At 36.1% G+C, this 23,936-nt stretch overlaps 1 protein-coding gene across 1 annotated transcript in view; it reads right to left on the minus strand.

Annotated features, from left to right (window-relative positions):
- The window catches only part of LOC104912542 (sodium/hydrogen exchanger 9-like), a 49,546-nt gene that overhangs the window by 20,804 nt on the left and 4,806 nt on the right, over window positions 1-23,936 (minus strand). Inside the window, exons 2-3 of the mRNA XM_031555097.1 lie at window positions 3,960-4,008; window positions 622-701 (exon numbers count right to left, since the gene is read on the minus strand). Coding sequence (XP_031410957.1) covers window positions 622-701; window positions 3,960-4,008 — 129 coding nt within the window. The remainder of the gene's footprint in view (window positions 1-621; window positions 702-3,959; window positions 4,009-23,936) is intronic.

Consider the following 23,936-nt stretch of genomic DNA (forward strand, 5'->3'; position numbering starts at 1 on the left):
TACTAGTAAAGCTTTGCCCATTTAGCTCCTTAGTTACTATGCTTGGAAATTATCAGGACTTGTACTGTATTCATTTTATTTTCTGTTAATAGCTAAGGCATGATTATTATTCTGGGATCTCGCTGACATACACAGAGCCTTTCCAGAGTGAATTTGAAATGGCAGTAAATCAGAATGGTTGCTTTTACCATCTCTTTGCACAGGTGTTAATGACAGCAAGGGTCACTAATGCTGATGTAAAGAGAAAGAGAGCATGAGTGTGAAGAGAATATGCTCCCCCTTTGCTTTAGGGAAATGTAGATATGAGTGTTGCATCAGTATAAATGTGGAAGAATGCAGAAAGGTTTGGAAGTCCAGGAAATATGAACTATGAGCTTCCTGGAAATCCTGCTGTAAGGCACAGCTTTGCATCTCAGCTGGTTCTTGCAAGCAGCCTCACCACTGCACTTCTCCTCTAGAACTTCTTTGTATTTGAACTTTCAATATTTCTTCTCCTTGCAAAAGTATAATTGATGTCAACGTCTTTAGTTTTTGTTTCTGAAAGTATAACCACTTTTGGGTATTATGAAAGTGCCAGTTGTAATGAAACTATCACCTGCAGCTTAGAACAGAAAAGGATACCTGTGATCAAATACATACCAAACTCTGAACAGCCACGCGCTCTCTGCTTTGGTTGTATTTTTATCCAAGTTACATGCAGTCTGCAAATAAGAAAATAAAAAAGTGAAATGCAATTTTATGACAAAAAACATGAAGTTCCAATATTAAAAAGACATGTCAAACCAGTAACGGTTTACTGCATTTTTTTCCCCTTTTAATCTGAAAAGCCTCTGTTACAGGAGTGTCATCTCTGCAAATTGGTTCATGAGCAATTTGGCTCATATAACACACTTCTCATTATATTGTATACTTGATGGAGGAATGCAGCATTTAGTTTTATTAATTATTCCAATTTTTTTAAGCAGCTGAGAAGCCCTATATTCTAAGATCAATAAAATGACATTTTGGTCTAATTCCTATTGTGGGATTACTTCAGTTTACTCCTACAAGCTCAGATGCTGTATGGCTAACCAAATGTCATTTCTGAATGAACTGTGGTATTCTAATAACCATGACACTGCTTTCTGTGCTGCTCTCCAAGAGTGAGAGGAACACAGAAATATTGGAAAAGTAGGGCAGTCATAAGCACCAAAATGCACTGACTCAAAATACTGCTTTTCATGCTGTAAGCTAATTCTGGGATACCCTGCACAGGTAGACAGGCTGTCATTTTACTGAGAATCATAATTTGGAATAATATATTTGTGAGAGTCTTCTGTGCAAAAATAGCTAGTTTGGTCTTGCTCTGGGCATCACATTAATACCAGTGGCATGATGGAATTAGGAATGGGACTGTCAGTCCTCTAAAGGATATTTTCTTATTTTCTTGTTTCTGTTTTGTTGGAAGTTAGATTTCTTTGTAATAGAATGCTTTTTCTTGTGCAGTTTAAAACTGCACCAATTTATCTAATTATTTTTCTTCTAACCTAACACTTTAAAAATTATTTTCCCATGATACTTAAACATGCATGTAAATGGGCTGATGATAATAATATTAGTGTTCTGATCCTGTAACTGTAGGGTCTAGTTCCAAGCCATCATGGACTTGGGATCTTTGGTCACAAAGGAGATGGACAGAAATTTCTGCAGCAGATCTGGAGGCCTCTTATTCTGGCTGAGAAGGGGGGAGTGTAGAGGCTTACTTTTCACACATTTGCTGGCTTTTAAATATCTTATTCTTGAGTGGGTTCAGTCCTTCTTGTACAATCCCCTGAAGCTCTAATTAATGGCACTAAGTGTTGGCAGGTGGCTCACAGCTCATCTGGCTGAGAGATTAAGTGGCAACAGAATACAGTGGCACTTGATATATTACTTATACGAGTTCTGCGTGAGGTTTATGAATATGCGCTGTGCAGGATTCAGATTGAACTATGATATGAGCTAGTAATACTTATGAAGAGCCAAAACGTGTTCTAGTTTAATGCCATTACAAGTAAAACAACTTGTTTCACTGTGAAGAGATGCAACACAGAAAATGTGAAGTAGGTAAATGAAATAAAATATTATATATTATATAAATACAAAAATTATAATAGATAAATATTAGAAATAAAAGGAAAGCAAAAAGACAACAAAGGGGAAGAAAAGAAAAGAAAAAGATGAGAGAAAAAAGAGAAAATTTAAATAAATGACCTGAAATTGATCGAACAACTCTGATAGATACTGAGTTAAAGCAAAGAGGGCTACAGAGAATGAGATGGAGATCTGCAATAGTAAAAGATCGAGATCTCGAATAGAAAAAACTCAGAGAAATGAAAATAGAAGACCACAGGGTAGAAGAAATCAGTGCAGCAAAGCTATTTTCCGAAATAAAATTTATACCGTAAGGATTACTGCCATGGACATGTCAGAGCATGAAATGTGTTACATTTATTTACACCTCCTGAATTGCGTTCCTGAGTTTTGTCAACAGAGATAGGTGTTGATTCACAGGGCACAGCTGGGCACTTGACATGTTATTGTTACTCATAAACAATTATTTTCATTTTTATTAAAAGAAGGAGGAAACTAGATGCCCAGGGTTTCTGGAGAAATCAAGTTTTCACAAACCATGTGCATTCGGTCAATTTTGTACCACTCAATTCAAATAATTCTGTTATGTTTCATGGCTCATGACTGCTGCAAAGGAGAATGGTTCTGAAATTAAATGGTTTTGAAATTCATGCAAGAATACATAAAGGTTAACAACACAAATAAAGTTATGCATCCTGTATTCAGCCAGAATTTGGGCAGAGGCATTGCAAGAAGTCACCAAGAAGGGTGATATTTGTAACCTGTGCCTTCAGCATCAGAGAATATCAGTATCACAGCTTGGTGCAACAGGGTGCTGTACCAGCCATTTGCTAGGGACTAAGATGTAAAACTAAAGATATGATCAGATATGAATCAACGTTTTCTATTATTTTCAGAGAATTTAGGCATGTGAATTCCATTCAGCTCAGTGAAAGCTGAGACCCTAAAAGACTTCTGATATATGCAAGTGGGTAAAGTTTAGATGTTCAGTCTAATAATATTTTTTATGTATTTCCATGTGGATAGAGTCTCTCATTCATTTCTTGCCCTAACTTAGTATCTACATTTTTCTAATTGTTGGGTAATTTGCAGTTGGGCAGTTTGAAGGAATGCTTGGGATGGCATTACCCAGAAACAGGAACACAGTATTTGGCACTTTTTTTTTATCTGTTGTTTCTGTTTTTGTTTTTTTGCTGTGAGAATTTGCCAACTCTCATACTGATTTTCCTTACTCCTCTTAGCATGCTAAAGGACACCTTACCTCTATGTGTACAGACTCTTACAGAGTTACAGTTGCAGACAATGCTGCATCTGAAAGAATTCTATACAGGTGTGACAAAATAGGGAGGGCGGCAGACGACCTTCAGCAGCTTTTTAAATGAGCTTTTTTAGTTTAAAGTTTTTATGTTCAAAATACAGACAGATTTCTATGTTAAAAATTTGTTCAGAAACCTGACCTGCTGGGACAGAACATTGCATGCTTTCCATTTTTATTCCAGGAAATGGAAAGTTGTTCTGAAATGTTGCATTTCCCAAAAAGTCTCATCTGGAAAGTGATAAATAGCTGGATTTATGAAGGCTACTTTTCCACTATTCTGCTTATCAGAATTCTCAGGATATCTTCGCACCTTTTTATAATTTTCTTCAAAGCTCTCTAACACCTTTAGTTACAAAATATTCATGAAATACATCTCCTTTTCTGTACCTTGTACTATAGAGACAATTTGCAGTTTACTTATAATTTGCTGGTTTAAAAAATTTCCAGCTATAACGCTTTCTTTGTCAAATGTTCTCCTTCTTGAGTGGTTCAGATTTATGCAGCACATACATCTGAAATCACAACATACCTGGTTTGCAGCTTCTGCTTTCATATCTTCATCTGGATCTACACCAACTCTAGTTTAAAAAAAAAAAAAAGATATGGTAATGTAGTAATGGTCAGATGTATCTCTGAGAGCTTTGTGGAAAGAAATGTTCCTCTTGTGCCTTACATTTCCTTCCAGATGAGAAAAGCAGAGAAGAACTGACAAAACATTGAGATCACTTTTCAAATCAGGACAGTTCTTAATAAGTTTATATGAACATGACAGTGAGGTTAAATCTTCACCATATCTTGTAAATGACAGTTAAGTCACCTGAGGAGGAACTAGAGATTAAGAGGTAAATGGAGGAGAAGACAGCAGAACTATGGAGTTTCTTGACTGTGCATGGCTTGTAGCATTTGGAAAGTGCTTTGCTTTACAAACAAACCACAAGGGAACAAAGGAGATTGCAGTGGGTGATAAGGAAGATGATGAGAATGTGAGTGGCATTTCACTATTACAAATAGGAAAAAAAGTTGTATGAGAAAAGTGACATGGAAGAAATGACATATTTTGAGTATGGCTGATGCTGAGAATGGAATAGAAATTGCAATTGAAAGGTGTTGTGAGCTGAATGATGAACGACAGCTTCTGATGATGTTCACACCAAGAAAAGAAAGAGAACAGTGAGGGGTGACTAATAACAAGCCTTCTTATCACAGGAACCTGAAATCTACAGCCGCAGCCAACAGCCCCTGAGTGCCTCACAAGCTCCCACACAGTATTGGGGCCACTCAGCTAATACAAAATTTACTGATACAAAGAAAATGTATTCTTACACCAGATGTTCATCTGAAGCCACTGTACTGTTTTTCTGATGGTCTTACTCTTTGAGTGTGTTTTTGCTTTCAGAAATATAAATTTTAAAATCATATTTAATGTTAACAATTACATACTCAGCATTCTTTTCTGTAAATATTATGCATACACTCTTCAGTTAGAGACAAGGACAGGAACTACATCCACAGTAGACACTTTTTGTGTGTAAATACTGGATGCAAGAGTGAAAAAAGATTTGTTTCTATCACAGCTTTTGAGTCTCAATGAACTGAGCGCTTTAATCTTTTTTTTTTAAATAATGAATCCGGTGCAGACTCAACAAGGAAATAGACTGCATAGCTGTTTATTTTGCTTCTTCGTGTCCTGTTCCTTGAATTGCTAGAAAAGTCTTCTGACAGTACTAACCTATTCATTAGTTTGGAGTAAAGCAATCTAGCTATTTTCCATTCCAGTAATGGAAACATTTACAGGGGAAAAGAAAAAGGAATATGCCTGAAGGTTTAACCATCAGTCTGACAATGACCTTGTTACTGTCACATACGGAACTGTGGTGTCTTTGTCTATGCTCAACATTATAAAACTCAGCAGTGTGAGACAGTCCTGTGCTGCAGTGATGGCTGAACTGCAGAAGGGTATGGAAATTGTTATGGCAGGAAACAGTGGTGCAGGTGGAGGTGTGATCATCCCAGGCTCATAAAGTGGGTGAGAATCAGAGAATCCAAGTCTCCTGAACCCAATCGTATATCCTGTTTTTCAGACTGTGCTTACTTATTGGATGTGTTCGCTGACAGTGTCACTTGGCTGACACAGAAAAACACTGGTAATGCAATAGTTAAGGGTCAGCATAGTTCTAGAAATAATATAAAAGAAATAATACAGAGAATTCAAAGCATTTATGCATGATAGGTATAGCTGAAAGACTCCAGCATAAAGTTCCCCATGCCCTGTTCTCCTTAATGAGCTTGACTTGACCTCAAAGAATCAGTCTCCTGGGACAGAAGTAATTTAGCCTTCATGCAGTTCCGAGTTTACTGGAGTTGAGAAACTGCCAGTTCTGACTGATTGTGTGTATGGAGTTGTGATGCATTTATTACAGAATGAGCTAAGACAACAGAAAACATTTCACCCGAGACTAAAAGAACACTAAGAGAGAATGTAAAAAAGACTAGACAATGGGATCAACAGGAACCAGTTTCTGGCTGCTGGACTGACTGTATCAGAAATATAACTGTTAACTAATCAGGAACAATAGGTATCCACTGGCATAGAAAAAATCCAGGCTCAAAGAGTTATGCAGATATTTCTTTCCTGTGGTATGCTATATTTTCTCCGTATGAATACGTATTACGTCGAGTCCTTATGGCTACAGAGTTAGCTAGCACTTCCGCCTTGATTGTCTTGTTGACAATAGATTATGATAACATGGCACATATGAAGATATTCACATGAAACCTCTTTTTGTGAAGGAGAATCCCAGTATTGAAAATTAGTGTGGATAGCACTATCTTATCCACTGATGCAGACACTTGAGAAAAAAAAGCAAAAAAAACCCAAACTCATTTGCATTTTATAGTCAAATTTCTTAAAGGATTAAAATAAAAAATAGATTGCAAAAATGTGAATGTTAGTGATTCCATTAAGTGTGCACTAAGCAGACTCAGTTCAGTCATTCTGAAGCTGAGTATTTCCTACCCGAACATAGGCTTGGAAGCCTCACGTTAGGCATCTACCATTGAAAATCACAGTCTGCAGCAATTAATTTGATGAACTTGATGTGAACTAGAATGCTATTTTTAAATGGCAGATATTGAACAGAAAACATAGCAAATTACACAAGACAGTCAAGAAAACTGAAATTAAGATGTTACGTGCTTCAGGTTTCTATCCTTGACTTCTGCAGGGTTGCAAAATCTAGAATTCGCAAACTTAAAATTCATGATCAATTACAATGAAGACCCCTAAGAAATATTCTACTGTTAATGTTTGGATAAGTGTCACTTTTAGCATTCTCAATTTTCCATTTCTGTGAGAAGTCAGAAAAGTATTTTCCACATTTAGTATTATTTTACTTGTCCTTCCTTGTTGCCAGTTTTGTCCCTTCTGTAACCATGTTTCATGGCTTGTATTATCCCTCTTCCAACCTTCTGTCCCACCTTCTGGTTTTTCTGTACTCCTTGTTCATTTCTTCTCGACTCCTCTAAAAATTGTATGTTTTTATTTCCAACTTTCTGATTTTGCACCTTCTAATTCTATATGTTAAATATTTAGGCTAACATCTAAACCAATTTATTGGGATTGAAAATAGGCTAGATGGCTTTTTCTGTGACACAAATCTGGCTTTTGTCATTAGAACATTAGTACCACTGAGATCTTTACATTTTTTCCCTCCTTTCAGTTAAAATGTTACAAAAGATGATTTTTTATGCAAGAATCATTGTTTACCATGATTTGACTCTTTAGAATACAATGAAACAGAAGTATAATATGAAAAACTTATTTTTATAGCACTTAAGGAAATGGTACATGGCAGATTATTTCAGTATATAATACTACATAGGGTCGGGAGATACAAAATTTGATTGGATTATTTTGTAGATCACAGGTGCACACTTCTGTGAAACAAGCCTACCTATTCAAATAAGGAATGTCATGTCAAGAGCTGTGGTTTGGTGCAGGATGGTGCCAGAGACAATTTGCTGTGCATTGAGAGAAACACAATTAAAAATAATTAAGATTATCCTGTTTTTCCACTGATAACTTAAAAGAGCCTCCACAAGCTCTGCTTTCCTTCCCCTTTGTCCCACTGGGGAAATCTCTTCTCATCCTCTCTTTTCAGACATGGACTTCTTTAGCCCCAGAACTAGCTGAGATTACTTCATCTATAAGCCCAGAAAGCAGTCTGGTTTTATGATAGTATAAGGTGATTTATTCCTTTGTTTTGAGAATATGAGATATGGCGTTTTACTGAACAGATTTCTCAGTACAAGCTCGTTCTTGGGTATCCTGAGATAAAGTGAGAGGCCAAAAGGACTGTTTGAAGGAAGCTGTAGGGCAGCGCAAGTTTCTTTTCCCCAGCAAATACTTCCTTCTGTGTTAGTACACACTGGTTCATGTATTTGTTAAATATTTCTGGTTTTGAGTTGTAATGTTTACAAATAAGATGACAATTTGTTAATTTCAGATTGCACTATGATTTATTCCAGTTGCTGCTAATCACAATGAAACATTTTTTTTCCTGCTCCACAATTGTACAGTTAGGTTAAAAAAACATATTTATTTTAGATTTTGAAGTATCCATTAGTATGCTTTTTCATTTTTGCATAGGCTTTTCTTTTAGAATTTATTAGAATATTTTAAGAATGGTTTTTGCTGAAGTGTGCACATTTCAAGTAGGATTTAGATTTTAAGACACTTTTTTTCACGTAGAAAGAAATGCAATGAAGACTTTTTAATCAAATCTGTGCAGTTTAACTACTGTATGTATTTTGGTGGGCTTTATAATGTCTTCGATATTGAGGAATTCAAAATCCTGAAAGCCAGTCTATGTTGCAGTCTATGTTGTTCTTTCTGCCTTTCCATAATGGCCGTATCAAAACCCGGATTTAGACATTGTTCAAAGTTTCTATATTCAAAATCCGGCACTGAAGCTTGTGACTGCAGCCAGTTTCTAGCAATTAGGCCAAAGCGTTGCTAGGAACTGTGCACTGGCCTGCAGAAATACCCTTTGCAGTTTTCAGTATTTAAATCCCTGTGTGCTATCAAGTGCGTCGCTTTTTTATCAACAGTCAGAATGCATTTGATTATAAGAGGGTTTTGTCGCTGAATACAAAGCAGTCAATAACATCTTTTATGATGTGGTTTGCAATGAAAATGGATGGAGAGATAAATCCCAATTTGTCAAGGGAACCACTAGTAAGAATCACAAAACTAATCTATAGGAATACTGAGTACAAAATTACTATTCTGTCAGCAAACTTTTCATTCTCGCATTCAAATTACCACAAAGCTAATGCTCTAGGATTAGATCTCTGCTTTCTACAATAAAGGAATGGAAAAAAACAAATTGTGTTTTCATAAGGATCTCAGAATGTAGAGCAGAATTTCAGTTCTACACCTACAGTTAGGATTCTCAGCCCTCACTCACTTTAGCTGCCGAGAAATCTCTAAACAGAGATATTTCCCTCAATTCTGAATTATAAATATAGAAACATTATTTTTGGGCCTGTTTAGGCTATATGTGTTTGCAGAATGAAGCAGTCCAGTGCCTGGTTTACGCGCACGGGATCATGTTCGTAGTCCCAGCTAGTCCAGTTTGCATCTACCACATACTCACACAAGTGAACTGTGCTCCAGTTGAAGAAAACAGGACTACTTTAAGCTGAAAAGCTTGAAAAAAGCAAAAAAATGATAGCTTAAACATGATGATAAACAAGTATTTTAATCTAGGCCCTTTTAATTTTATGGCTAATATATTAGTGTCCTGCAAGGCCAGCTCCTATCAGTAACCTCAACCTGAGATGGTTCCATACCACACCTCCTAGAACTGCCATAATTACTGGCCTGAGAGTGATACAGATGGTGGTACTGTCCATTATCCTGCTGAGGCTGTTCTGCTGCATCAAACAGTGTTCAAGCACTGACAAAGCCCCAGGAAAAAGTTCTATTAATTTGTGTATTAAATAATACACCTAAAAGCTGCATTAAATAATGCAACAAGAGATACAATTAACAAAATAGGAGAAATGTCTCCTATTGTAAGAGACCTGTCCCCGCTCTAAGTGTATGATGGTGAATGTGTACCTGATGGCACATGATATTATAGAACTGTCAGATAAGGGTCAGAATTAGCTAAGTCTCATTTACCTTCTTCAGTAGGAAAAAGAAAAGAATTCAAGAAGTGAAATCTGGCATTTCTTTCCGTGTCTGATCTCTTATTATAAAATGGGGATAATAATAGTTGCTCCATACCATTGCTCTTCTGTCTTGTGTATTTAGGTTCTAACTGGAGGCTTTACAAATATACCCTGTGTTTGTACCAGTTCTAGCTCAGCAGAGCCATGATTTTGTTCAGAGCCTTAGGAGTGCTGCTGCAAAATGATAGCAATAGTGGCATACTTCCCAAACTGTCATAAGTTTCAATGGAAGAAGTAACCTCAGTGCACTTGTCTCAGTCTTCCCCTGGCTGTCTTGGTGCTACTAAAACAGTCTGTAAACTTCAGCTTTTATCTCAAAACCTGTCCAGATCATGAAAGGCTTTTTGAATAAGTGATTTATAACCCAATTTTCAAAGCTGGTCATTAAACTGAATTTGCAACAGGAGTCTTGAATATTTTTGCATGAATAAATCTGAAGCTTGTGGCTATCCATCATCAGCATATTGCATTCAGTACAAATTATTAACTCTAAAATACTAGAAACATGAACAAAATACAGAAAAGATTGTTTCACCAACTCTAGTAAATCATAACAATTGAAATAAAAGAACCCAAACACTTCATGGTAAATAATGACTGCTCAGGCCATGATTCTAGTCCAGATGGCAGTAACTGTGATGTGTATGCCTAACAAAGTGACACCTAAAATGCTTTTTCTTATAGATTGCTGTATTGCTGGTTTATACTGCTGCTGTTGGGGACTGATGCCCTCAAAACTGTAGTACAATATTTTGAATGACATAAACCCCTTCTGGAATTACCACAGAATATAGATTGTCAATGTTCAGATCAAGCTGATTTTATTAATAAATGAATATGATTTAGCCTAAGTTCGAGGCAAGAATAATTGCTTGTGTCTCACAGCAGAAACAACCAAGCAGTACAATTTCATGCTGAGAAGGATTAAAGTAGATTATCAGGTAAAGGATACTTTCTAAATGCTTATGGCAGCTGTTTGTCATGTGGCTAATTCTTTCTGTCATGTATACATCATGGAACAAAGAATACGATTAAAAACCTATAAAATCATGTGAATGAGAGTTAAGTGTGGATAATACCACTGTTTAAAATTTTACAAATCACTTCCCTACAGCTGTGCAGCTGTGTGAAGTAAAATTCTAAGATGTAAAAGTAGATTTTGACTTACATTTACATTTACATCATGTACTTATACAGATAGTAACCAGAATGATAAACTGGATCTTCAAATATCAGGTACCTGATTCACTATTCCATTAATCCTGCTTTATTTTGCTATCACCAGAGGGACTAAAATAGTCTGGTCACTTTGAAGTAATGCAAGGTATGTCTGTGTGGCAGAATGCAATATTGGATGTCTTATAATCATGACAATCTGAGAAGCAGTGATTTATGTCTTTATAAAGCTTCTGGTATGTCAAATAGGTTATGAATGTCATTGTTCTATGTGGACATACTTGCAGTGAGGAATCAAGCCTCCCATTTACATGTATCAGCCAAAGCTGATTTAAATGAGCATCATTTTAACTCCTTCTGTGGAATTTCTGGAAATCATCATTTGTAGTATTATCAGTGCATGCAAATAGAACTGGAATAAAATGGGTGTGAAGCTTGGCAGTGATCGAAATGATCTTCATTATGTGTGGTGACAGCATAAGAGCTGGAGCTTGTCTTCAGATCACTGCAGTAGATTCTCAGTCTAGAATAAGATTTTGCACGATTCATTGCGCTGTAACGTATGGGCATCTTGTTACACCATAAATTACCAAATCTTAGTTGACAGGGGAAATGTTTATCTCCACAGACACAGCAGCTGCATGAATTGCACTGAATTCTACGTCAAATCAGAATGCCAAACCCACTCTGCACACTTACCATGCCATTATGACATATGACCTGCAGCAAACTAACCAGATCTTACTAACTGGTAAATTCACTGATTTACGAGATGCCATAAACCATGTAACACTGAAGTTGGACTTAAACCTTTGAGGTATGAAGGAACAATTCCTCTGGTTTGTTAAATGCATGCTTCAAAATTGCTGGAAGCCAGTTGAAGACTTCATTTTTATTCATGGATGTGTCTTCCTGAAAATACTCTCTGGATTCAACTCTGCTAGATTCCATCTGTATTTGTGTCTCAGAAAAAGTGCTCCCCATTTTTAAGGTAGGTTTTTTTTGTTTTTGTTTTTGTTTTAGTTTTTCTTTGTTTTTTTTTGCTTTCTTATTTATACATGGTTATTGTCACATTGTTCCTGCACCTTTCATTGCATTTCAGGACATGGCAGAGTTATCACTTTAATTTTCTCCATTTATGGTCCTGCTTTGCCAAGTAACTTGTGTTGTTTTCTACGCTTGCTTTAGGGAGGGAAAAAACCTTCATAAAATGTTATGGTTAACAGTCTGAATTTAGATTAATAAACTTTAGATTAATAAACTTTGTTTTACAAAGAAAATCTCTATATTTTTTACCTCTTTTCATATTCTTTTCTGGAAATCAGATCTTCCAGATGCAACTGTTTACCTAGGAATCTGATGAAGTTCGTACCTCTCAGTCAGCTTGGCAAAACTTCATTCTGTTCTTCCATCATTAGCATGGACTGAACTGTATGTAGTGTGCTTCTGTGTCAGCCATTCCCCCCAGAAAGAGAAGTTTTACTTCATCCTTTCTTTTTCTAATGCCTTCTGTGCTTTTTGTAGAAACTTGAATTACAGTTTGAGCATTGGTTCGTAAGATGCTCAGCACAGGCCTAAGCCCTCTTTTTCAAGGCAATGTCCCTGGTATCACAGAGTTCAAAAGAAGGAAAGCTAGACTAGCATTGACTGTGGTCAAAGAGCCTTTCCTTAGCATTTTTTTGCCATCTGTCAGCATTCCTGATCTGCTTGGGAATGTGGTGGTTATTTTAATAATCCACTGAGCATTGTACTGGCATCACTCACTAGCAGACTGATTGGTGAATGGCATTTCTTGGTATTGCTGTTTTCTCAGTGAAAGCAAAAGATTATTTCATGCAGCTTCCTTATGTAAAAAATGAGATCTATAGAGGAAGGTGAGCATGCTATTCTCTGCTTCTTAAGCATTTTAATCTGTGTATAAATTAGTAGGAACTTTAATACTAAATTATGCTATGAAGTTATTTAAAAAAAAAAAAAGGGAGTTGGTCCTAATTTGAAAAAATCTTTTCACATTCAACTGATATGCAGACACTTCTGGAGAAAAATGCAGTTCCAAGGTCCCATCACTCAGGAACAGTAAGTCATGATTAGAGACACTGAAAAAAAAAAAATACTTGAAAAATAATATAACATAGATAAGTATCTAAAACCTCAAGAAAATACATGATAGTAGCTGGCGTATACCGTGCAACTACTTACTTTCTCATGGAGACTGCACTTTGCAATTTAATTTTCACCTGAGTTTTATGTCTGAGATGAGATGGGGAATAAGATCTCTTGACACAGTACGGTAGCATTGACATAGGAGAAAGGATAGGATTTGACACCTCTTTGGGTGGTGTTGAAGTAATTCTTTGGGCTGTCAATGCAGTAAATCTCAACAAAGCTCAGCTTTTGTAATATTACTGGGCCACAGCATACAGTGGCAAGGATGTTGTGAGTTGACTGTGATTCCTCACATCCAAACTATTTATCTTGTAACTACTGTAAAAGAAAAAGAAAGAAAAAACCTATATGTTGATTTTCCTCACCTTAAGCCAAATGATCTTGTATTTTTATTACCACCTGGTGTCACTGATATCAGCCTAAATATGTGAAGGAAAAGTGATCATGTGGAGACAAGGATCTACTCTAGTGATGATAGGTGCAGTTTGACTTTAAAATGTAGGTGTTACAAAATGGAAAGATACAGACATAGAAGTGCATTTCTGTATTGTCCTTTTATAAGAGGCAGTGCACAAAGCAGAGTACTGATCAGCCTCTGCATGCTTTAAGAAACTCAGCATTACTGTTCCTATCCCCACACTGTGAGCAAGTCTATAAATCAAATATCCTGCACACAATTCTCAAACTATCTATTTAAAAACAAAACAACTTGGAACATTATTTAGAATGCATTTTCAGTTGATAATAAAGACAGAAACAGTACTGACTTCACAAGAACTATCATTATGTCTCATAGCCAAAAAAAAAAAACACAAACAAAAACCAAACAAAATCCACCCAAATCTTCAGGAATTAGGCCATTTTTGGGCTTCTTTCTTAGACTACTAATGAGTTTTGACAGCTAGAAAATTCTACAAAGGTTCTGTATGAGGAAAAAAACTGCTGAGATGTATCTTCACAATTTCCTACAGATGAGGCTAGTTAATTCTTGGCTGAGAAATAACAGTTCTCTCCAGTGAACGATGTCAATGATTTTTAGAGCAGTAAAATTTTTGTTCTCTGAATCACTTTAGGTTTCTTTATTTTACTTGAACATAAACAGAAAAACTTTGGAGAGAAGCGTGAGCCATTGTAGATGTTTTACATTACTATAAAGGTGATTAAGCTAAAGTAAAATATTAAGTGCTCCTGAGGCATTTGTCTAAAGAATGAGATGATCAACTCCAAGTTCCCTGGACCCAGTGTAGGGAAACACATACTATGCACTTCATTGGCATTGGAGATTTGTCACACACAGCTGGTACTATGAACAGATTTTGCACAGCCATTGTCAGTGAGGAACAAAGCTGGCTGAAGTAAATGTATGCTATAGTCAGACATTACTGCAGAAATGCTACTGGCTTTGCTTCTGAAAACTGTACAAAGGCTATCGATGTCATTGATCTTTACATTTAGATGGCTCTTTTCACATGCAAATTTGAAATCAGCTGCATTGTTCAAGTTCATACTTATTTCCTAGCTTCAGATATGTTTCCCAAATGCTGTCTGAATTGCTCAGATGAGCAGGAAATGATACTAAGGATTGTACTCATTACTGTAAAAAATAAACAAAAATGGTATATGTGAAAATAGCTTCAAAGGTACACTGAACAATTGTTTTAAAGTGTCAGTGAACATGATGATTCTGAAAACTTGATGTGGTTTTAACCACATATGCACAATAGCCTTTACACTGCATGTGGTAATCTGAGTAAGCATTGATAGGATTTCTGCATGCTTTCTGGTTGAGGAGTAAATACTGTAGGGAAGTGAGTGCTCGGTTGGGTGCAACTCGGTCATATACACAAAGACAAGAATAATAATGAAACCGAAAAATGCACAGTTTTGTATAAGAGATAAGTTGCATAGATTAAATTCTGCCAACTTAGGGCTTTCACATTTTTATATCTTAAAGGATAGGTCAAACTTTATGAAGGAAAAGCTTAGGGAAAAGTGTCAAACTGAGTAAAATACTGTGTGCTAGAAAGGAAGAGCATCGCATAAATTTTTGTTATCTGACAACGATTATTATCCTTGCAGTGTTAATGTCAGAGAAACATCTCTACTCATTGGTGTTGAAACATTTTTTAATGCTGCTCTAAATACAGCCAGATAAAACAGCAGTGTCATTTGTGAAGGCAACATGCAAAAGCACTGCTTAATGGAAAATTTAACTTCTTACTTCTTTTAACACGGTTTGCTTCTCAACAACAAAGAGTAGCAAAATGACTCAAAAAGAGACATTTACTTATTTGTAGTTTTCTTACTCCACTATTCTAATGAAATTTCTACATAAATTATACGTTTCTGATATCACACACGCCTATGGAACTTCAAACATCTTTTTTTGTCAGAGTGGCTCTATGCAAGTGCTGGAAAAGTATGCTCCCCTTCATGATCTAGTATTCATCTCATTCCATGTTGCTTCTAATTCATTAATTATTTCATTCAATATAATCTTGGTCTGATGATTGCATTATTCAGTTTAATGTAGATTTTAGATGACTGCAAGTTTGCATTTGCAATATAATCCTACGTTCACCTTGGCTATGTTCACCATTTTCAGGCATTACTTTCAGTTCTCCTGTGGATGTTTCAAATAATATCTAGGATCATTCACAGAAAGCCATAAAATAGATACTGATCTGTAGTAACACTGTTTAAAATGTCTGATAGCACAAAAGCTACTAGTGTTAATATAGGTGTGTACAAAGACATAATTCTTCATAATTGTGAGTTGATAGACAAATTCCCTGACACTTTGCAGTACAATTTCCAGAGGAGAAAAATATTTTTAACAAAACAGTTAACAAAACTGGACAAGACGTTATCTATAATAATGCAAGTTTTGCTTATCACACGGTTATCATGTAGTATACAGCTGTGAAAAAATGTTCTTCTATTTTTTCTTTTTTTGTATGCAGGACAGTTTTACTTGTACAACAACAACAGAGCTGCTTTTACATTATCTGTTGTATTTATCCAAAACTACAGATATTGTCCTTATTTCAAAGCAGGTTGAGTCCCTCTCTAGAGTTCAAAAAATACCCTAAATACAAATATTAGGCTTTATTTTTCTAACTCTTGAACTTAGTTCTCTCACATTATTATCAAGCTATGCATATTTAAGAAATACACTCGTCTGAAGAGAACAGGACCTTCAGTAGACATAAATGACTCAGGACCCAGGTGTGCTCTTATGTTCCTGAAATTCAGATGATATGTATACATTTTCACAATGTTGTTGTTAAATAGTATATATAATCTGTGACAGATTTTTAATTAAATCTATTTTTAATTAAATAAAATCTTTATCTTTTTACAAGAACATATGCAGGTGCTCTTCAAAGCTGTATATTTATTTATTGATTTTCCTAGACTTGAAACCATATGTAGCTTGAGCATAAAGTCTGAAGCACTTTCAGGTTGGCTGCCATTTGAGGTGCATGTGGTGGAAGAGACAGGATGTGTACTGCAAGCAGTTTGACTTATCCTTCTGTGCAAGGTGTTTGCTGCATTATAGTTACGACAGAGGCTCTACTTCACTCCCACTATGTTTTTATATTGTAAAAGTAAGAATAACTTGCATGTTGTGACTATGAACCAACATCAGAGTTCAAGCAAATATGACAATAGCTTGCATAAAATAATGAAGAGTCAAAGCAAGAAAGTACAAAGTAAGAGACTGCCTCAGTCAGAGATTCCCAAAGCATATTGTACTTTTGCCTATAGTCCAAGAAAATAAACGAATGTTATGCTGACAGTGTGCACCAGCTGAGGATCTGTCCCAATTATCCATTGACGTTTATCTTCCTTGGGGTTGTAAGTAATTCTCTATGGCTAGTGACTTCATGCATATATTAATTCTTTTGATGTATTCATAAATGTGTGATACTTTGACAATGGCTTCAGGTTCATACCTTAGTGAAGAGAGCAAGAAAACTTGGTAGCTGAAAGGCAAGTCTGTTGCTTAAAATTCCACATACCCTGCTTCCTAATGAGTCAGTAAATATTGTAAGACAGTACTTCTTAAGTCAAAAGGATTTATTGAATATTTGAGATGTAACACTGGGATCCAGGGAGAGTATATATGTGAGAGCTGCTTTTTAAACCATAAAAGCTGTTTAATATTTTAAAAAGTCCTATAAAAGAAAACTTTCCCCTTGTCTAGAGAGGATTTACTGTCAAAATCATCAATAAATTAAACTTTTTGAAATGGATTTTGCATAGTTATTTCTTAGGATGAATGCTGACAGTCTGTTTAGCTTAGTATGACTGGGAGTTTTTACAAAATAACCCAGGAGCTTACTATCAGAACGACAAATCCGGAAAGGCAAAATATGCTGGAAAATTAAAAGAATAGTTTTTCATTTTAAATGTTTTACTGTTCTGGGAACTCTCATCTTTCCTCTTTTATTTAAACATAATGCAAGCAGAGGTATCTGTAATAAATAGGGTTGAAAACTGTGACATTTGCTTAATGTAAATTGGTCAACTGGTCACATGTTTGTAATTCAGATTTTCAATATAAGTGATAGCAAAATGACAGATAGCCATTTTGATTTAGATTTGAAAGCGATACGGCAATGCAAAGACATGTTCTGGTGCTGGGTTCAATACACTGTTTTTCCAGTATTATACTGAACATAAGTAAGGAAGGATTTAGGCTTCAGGCTTTTAGAATCAAATTGGATGAATGGATGGTTTTATTAGTTATCAATCTGTAAGCATTAAAATATGATTTTTGGAGATGTGAAGCCATAGAATGGTTTGGGATAGAAGGGATATTTAAGACCACCATGTAGTAAAGAAATACATAGGTACTGAGGCACCTTTAGCAACTTATTTTATGGACTGAGAAGTTTTCTTAATACTTCCAGAAACATTGAAATGTGAAGCCATGTCTCAGCATCAGTTTCAAAAGGAACATAGCACTTGGGAGCCTAAGTGGTGCTCATTTAAAATGGGAGCTAGTCACCCAAAACATGAGGTCCTCAAGCCAATAAAGGGGAGTCTGATTTATTGGATAATACAGTCCCACTAATTTCAGGAGGAAAAACTCCTGATCTTTGATCTTTTCTGAAAACTTGATATTAAGTGAATTCAAATTGCTTGTGTCGGTCATGAGGTCAGAAGCATATGAACAGGCATTATCTTGTAGGCTACTGAATAGGTTACTGGAAGAAGAAGGATTTGTTTTCTGATCTTTCCTCCAGAAGATTACAGTACTTCAGCTGATGATTCAGTTTACATAAAACAGAAATACTTACTCGGACAAGAGATGGAACCTCCTTAGTGAACCCGACAACAACTAGTCAACACAGTAATTTTACCTCACTTTCTGGTTCAGTAGATTAAAATTAAAATTATTTTCTGCTTTCCTCATCTCATGAATGTATACGCATACCTGTAGGGAGCTGCCTACAACATGGCGAGGTTTGTGCTAGGATTCCTCCCGAAAGGGGGCAGAAATGCATGCAAATCCAACTGAGGTGTAAAACATTTTTATCAGTGAATTGGAAATGCTAAAGAAACTGAAATGCAACAACTGCAAGTCAGCTGTGTCAACTTGATCAATTCAATTTAAAGTTAATTTGAAATTTGGATTAGAAGGCTGTAAGTGTTGTTCCTCTATCTTCTTGCTTCAGCTACCTTTGGGATACAGTAATATTGCTATATGACAAAGGGTCCCAAGTAGATAACAAGGAGGGAAAATAATTCTCTGTAAGAAATCTTTAAATATACAATGTATTTTAATTTATTGCATTTAAACATGCTTCCAGGTACTTCAAACTGTCTTTCAGTTACCTGTAGCTGACTACACTTTGTTTAGAAGGCTGTCTGATCTTTTGATAACATATTTGAAAGAGTAGGTATACAGCTTAACTAAATCAGACCTATTACTAAGGAAAAAAAAGGAAGGTTGAATATAGATATTTATTTAAAACAAAACCAACCAACCAACCAAAAAAATCCCGAAACAAACACACACACAAAAATTCAAACAGAAGGAAACCTACAGTCTAACAATGTTCCAAGCAGTGACCTGAACAAAGAGTTCAGATGTTTGACATCTGTTGTATATTTTTATTTACACAGAAAATATCTTGGATTTATTAAAAAAAGAATAATTTAATGTGCAATTTCAAGATTGCTTATATATTATTTGTCATTACGTGGCAAAATGGTATATCTCTTTGAAGAAGTAAAAGAAAAAACAGAAACTAATAATGTATTTTTAAATACACTGAAATCAATTACTTCTTGCAAAGCTAAGGGGTAATTTTCTCATATAAATCTGAGAGATGTACTGACTAGCAAATCACTGTCAGACTGTTTCTGCACTGATAATTCAGTTTTAAAAGCCTGTATTCTAGCGTAATTAGCTGTTTACTGAACACTAAAAGCCCATATTGCTACACATAGCCCAGGTTATTAAATATCTGCTTTAATTTACCTTCCATATTCAACTAATTCTGCACAAAATTACTAGACTAGTTATGAAAGGTGCCAGAGCTTTCCTTTTACCTGCACTTAATGTTTGTTTCTGTCTTGGACTGTTTATGTAACTACAAGGGCTGCTCTGAAAGTAATACCTCCTATTTTATTATGTTGGCCCATGATGTCAGAGGCAGCTGCTGGTGGTATGGCAGTAGAGGTTGAATCTTCTCACGAATATTCACGAATATTACATTTTGTTGCTGTGTGACAGATGGCAGCAGAAGGGCTGTCCAACAAAATGGTGTCTGACATAGAAGTGCGTATGAAGTAAAAGTGTGTCATTGAATTCCTCCATATGGAAAAAAATGCATCCATTAACATTCTGCTGAATATTTATGGAGACCAAAGAGTGGATCTGAGCCCAGGGAGGCAGTAGGTGGCACATTCAGCAGTGGGAGATGGTGGGTCACACTGGTGCAGATTTTAACAAGAATGGCATGCAAGCTCATGTTCATCACTGGCAAAAATGCATAACTAATGGTGGTGACTGTGTTGAAAAATAGTGTTTTGTAGCTGAGAATTTGCTCTATTCAATAGTGTTATTGCACTATCTGTTGCTGTTCCCCAGGAAATTAATACGAGGCATTACTTTTGGAGTGACCTATGTAATAAGGCAGCTTAACAGAGAAGCTACAAAGTTGTGATCCCAAGCAGCAGCCAGCCTCTATGGAGGGAACACTGCATATTATTCATTACCAAGATGAAGTCGCAGAGTTCTGTTATATAACTAATTTGCCCTGGAAAACCAGCTTAAACCATAACATGCTTGTTCTTCAGACAAGAAATTTTAAACAACTCAGTTTCCAGATGAATTATTTTACAAAAAGCAACAGTATCTGATCAATAGTAGAGAGAGTTAAGAGGCATTTTGAATGCATCTCAGTAAAATTTGATCATTATATTTTTCTAGAGCCAGGATTCATTACCACATATTTATCTCCAACTTTTAAGGGCTCAAATTATTTTTCTCTATTTTCTCTTTTACTCTGAGAAACTCAACTTTTGCATATGCTTGAGGTCAACTGGGTTTATACTTGCGCTGATTTAATTTCGGTGAACTAGTTAGAAGTCCAAATTTGGCATATTTTGACATAAAGCAATAAAGCAGCAGTTTGTTCTGAAGTCCCAGGTAATTAAGAAGTTCCTTAGCAGCATTTGTAGATGGTTTGATTCATTCCATTTTTGTAGATCGTACATGTTTTATCACGTTGGTTGCTGCACAACAGCTACCTTGTGCAAAAAAGATACATTTTTAAGGCAGAGCAATGTCTCTGCATGAAATGGAAAAAACACTTGGGTTTTTTTGCCTACTCAGACATATCAATGCAACAGGATTTTAAAAGCAAGTAAAAATTCTTCAATTGACACCAATGCTAAAATGCTTCTAGGCAGATTATATTCCAAGCTATAGGATAATTTACAGTTTTCTGGAAATATTAATAAACTATTCTAGGATTTTGAGATGTGGAAATTTCACATGTTCTTTATTCCTGATTTGCAGAAAGGCACAGATCTTTCTACTGCTATGGAATTTTCCCCCTCTCCTGTAACAAATTTTCTAGCGATAAAAGCTTATCTTTCATCTTTTCTGTTTTCAATAGCTATGCAGAGCTAGAAATACAATGTGAGATTTAATGATCAGTATGCTATTTTAGGGAACTCTGCCCAAAATTAGACCCCTCTGGCCAATAAGGACCAACAGAGCTGACAGCAAGAGACCGGTTCATTTCATGCACAGTTCACAGTTGCAATCTGAAATTTCCCATTCACCAGCAGCCCTGGTCTGCCTTTACAGTCAGAGTCAAAAAGCCTAAGCCCGGTGTATTTTGTCCTTGTATTTTTTTAACAAGGACTATTACAGGGCAAATGTTTATAAATCTTGTTTAGTATCACTCAGGCAAACTGCTATGGTGAATAACTTCAACAGATCAAATACGCACCTTATCTTAGCAGAAAAGTACCTTACAAATAAATGATAGGCATTTCAGCAGATCATTGAGATTCGTTCCCTGGATGATTTCTCATTTTCAGATAGAAATGGAAGGAAATTATCCACTTTTTCTTTTTATAATAACATTCAGTACATTTAATAGCTAATTTTATACTGCAGGTTGATTTATAGCATATAGCAGCTTAATCCTGTTCTGGCTACTTCTATAAAAGCAGCAATTGTATTAACACTTTCAGTGTGGGTGCACCCCTAGAAGACTTTTCTTTGCTCACATTAGTGTTTGAAGCAGAATACATTTCCCTAATACGTCTTTAGCCAGGAACACCAGATCATTCCCTGTTTCTTGTAGATGCCACATACATACTAAGGGTACACATATGCACAGGTCCAAAACCAGTGGCAAAGAATACCAGGCAAAGGAAAATAATAACATCTAGCAATACTTTTGAGTTAAAAATATATTTAACTAGGTAAAACTCAACGTTTTTATATTTTTTAATCGACATAAATCAGCAATATCTTAATAGTGAGGAGAGTCTAGGGAGACAGAAGTGTGGCTTCTCATGTGTCTGCCCACTTTTCATGTTTGCTAGTGCAGTTACATTCAATCTATCATCAGTATAAAAGATGCTTGTTGAAATGTTGTCCTTTGAATGTAGGTACAGACAGCTGGCCAACCAAGTACAGTACTCATTTTGAAACAAGTACTCTAAAAACAAAACAAAGTAATAAGCAGTATGATGTACACAAATATAACAGCACTTGAAAACATATTGCCTCTAATTTAACTGTCTCTCTCTGTATTGTGGTCACTAGCAAATTACAGTTGAAGATACTTAGGCTGACAATATATTTTCAATAGTAAATCAACAGATCCTTTGATTTCACTAAATTGTTTTCCAGGACTCTAGAGGAAATATGACCCAAAGCAATGCAGTTATAGAAGAGAGAATATGCCAAGGCCAAGAGAAAAAAAATTAATTAAACTTCCTTTTATAAACTGACCTTCCTTCCTCTTGACAAACGGTGAAAGGGAAATGTATTCAAAGGGATACAAGTAAAACAATTAAGAAGGCTTGTAATAATTTATAGCTCTTGAATTATGGATCATCCGAAGATGCGAACACATGCTCTTGGCTGTTAGTTTCCAAGTATCTCAAAGACTAGTTGTGCTTCAGGAGGGAAAATCTTTGCATGCCTATGTGAGTCTTAAAAATGAAAACTGAGATGCATTTACTCAGAGGGAAACTTTCCACTTAATTTAGGAGTAAATGAGGAGGAGTAAAAAACAAACTTCTGCATGAATCTAGTTAACGATTAATTGCTGCAAGGAGATGCACTCTTTCATTCTCTCCTCTGTGAGCTGTGTAGAAGTCAGTGACAGAGCACAATATTCAGGCTGACCAAGCTAAAAAATCACTCCTTATCTCAGCTGACTGCAGTCCTTTGGCCAGGGTTGGTTGTCAGGACGTCAGTAGGTACATGACTGGTTTTCCCTTCCACATATTGCCCTCTCTCTTGCTATCTCCAGAGAGGCAACATTAGAAACCCTAAAGGTGTTCCCAGCACTGTCATGAGAACATGCATCTTCTGCAGTGCTTCAGGGAGCAGCCAAAGCAAGAAGGAGAAACATGAAGCAGAAGCTGATGCTTCTTCATATATCACTAACTAGGAATAAGCTTTGGTTTACCATCTAGTTTCATCTTTCTCTTCCGTATAACAAAAGAGCTGTTGTAAGGAGATGATCCTCACACCAGGAAAATTAGAGAAGGCATTGTTCCACTGCACATTACATGAAGCAGTCAAAATCAAACTTTTGAAAGTAACTTAGGAACTTCAGCTCTCTTGAACTTTTATGTACTTCAGGTTTCTAAGCCACCTTAACATATGGGACTCTGCAATTTGATGTGGAATGTGGACTTTAGATTTACTATTATTTGTTTTATAGTCCGGGAATCTGCAGAAAATAGTTACTTTATCACTCCGATGGTTCAAATGTGGTCGGAAGAGTTGAGATTCTCATTGCTCGTGTGCCTCTGGAGCTGGGGGGTGCTCAGTGACCAGCTGGCAAGCAATAAAAAGGGCTCCGTACAGTTTGCTTTTAAAACACTGGGATGAGAAGTTGTCAAGCACGTGTCAGTGCTTTCAGATGAATTTAAGGCTGAGATTGGTGTGACTTCTGCCTGAGTTTGCTGTGTTATACCATCTTAAAGCTGCAAATACCAGAGACTGGTGCTGCCTATCTCTTACCCACAGAACAGAGAATTGCATGTTGTTTCTATCTCACTGTTTGTAAAGTTTCTTCCTTTATCAGGTAAAAATTGGTTATCAGGTAAAGCTGCAGAACCCCAGCCTGGGTAGAGATAGAAGAAACCTTACTTTATTTCTTATCAAGTTAAAGGTGAAACTGAGCAGGTTCTGATAATGGTTAGGTCA

The sequence above is a fragment of the Meleagris gallopavo genome, chromosome 11 (genome assembly GCF_000146605.3).
Source record: "Meleagris gallopavo isolate NT-WF06-2002-E0010 breed Aviagen turkey brand Nicholas breeding stock chromosome 11, Turkey_5.1, whole genome shotgun sequence".
In the NCBI taxonomy this organism is placed as follows: Eukaryota; Metazoa; Chordata; class Aves; order Galliformes; family Phasianidae; genus Meleagris; species Meleagris gallopavo.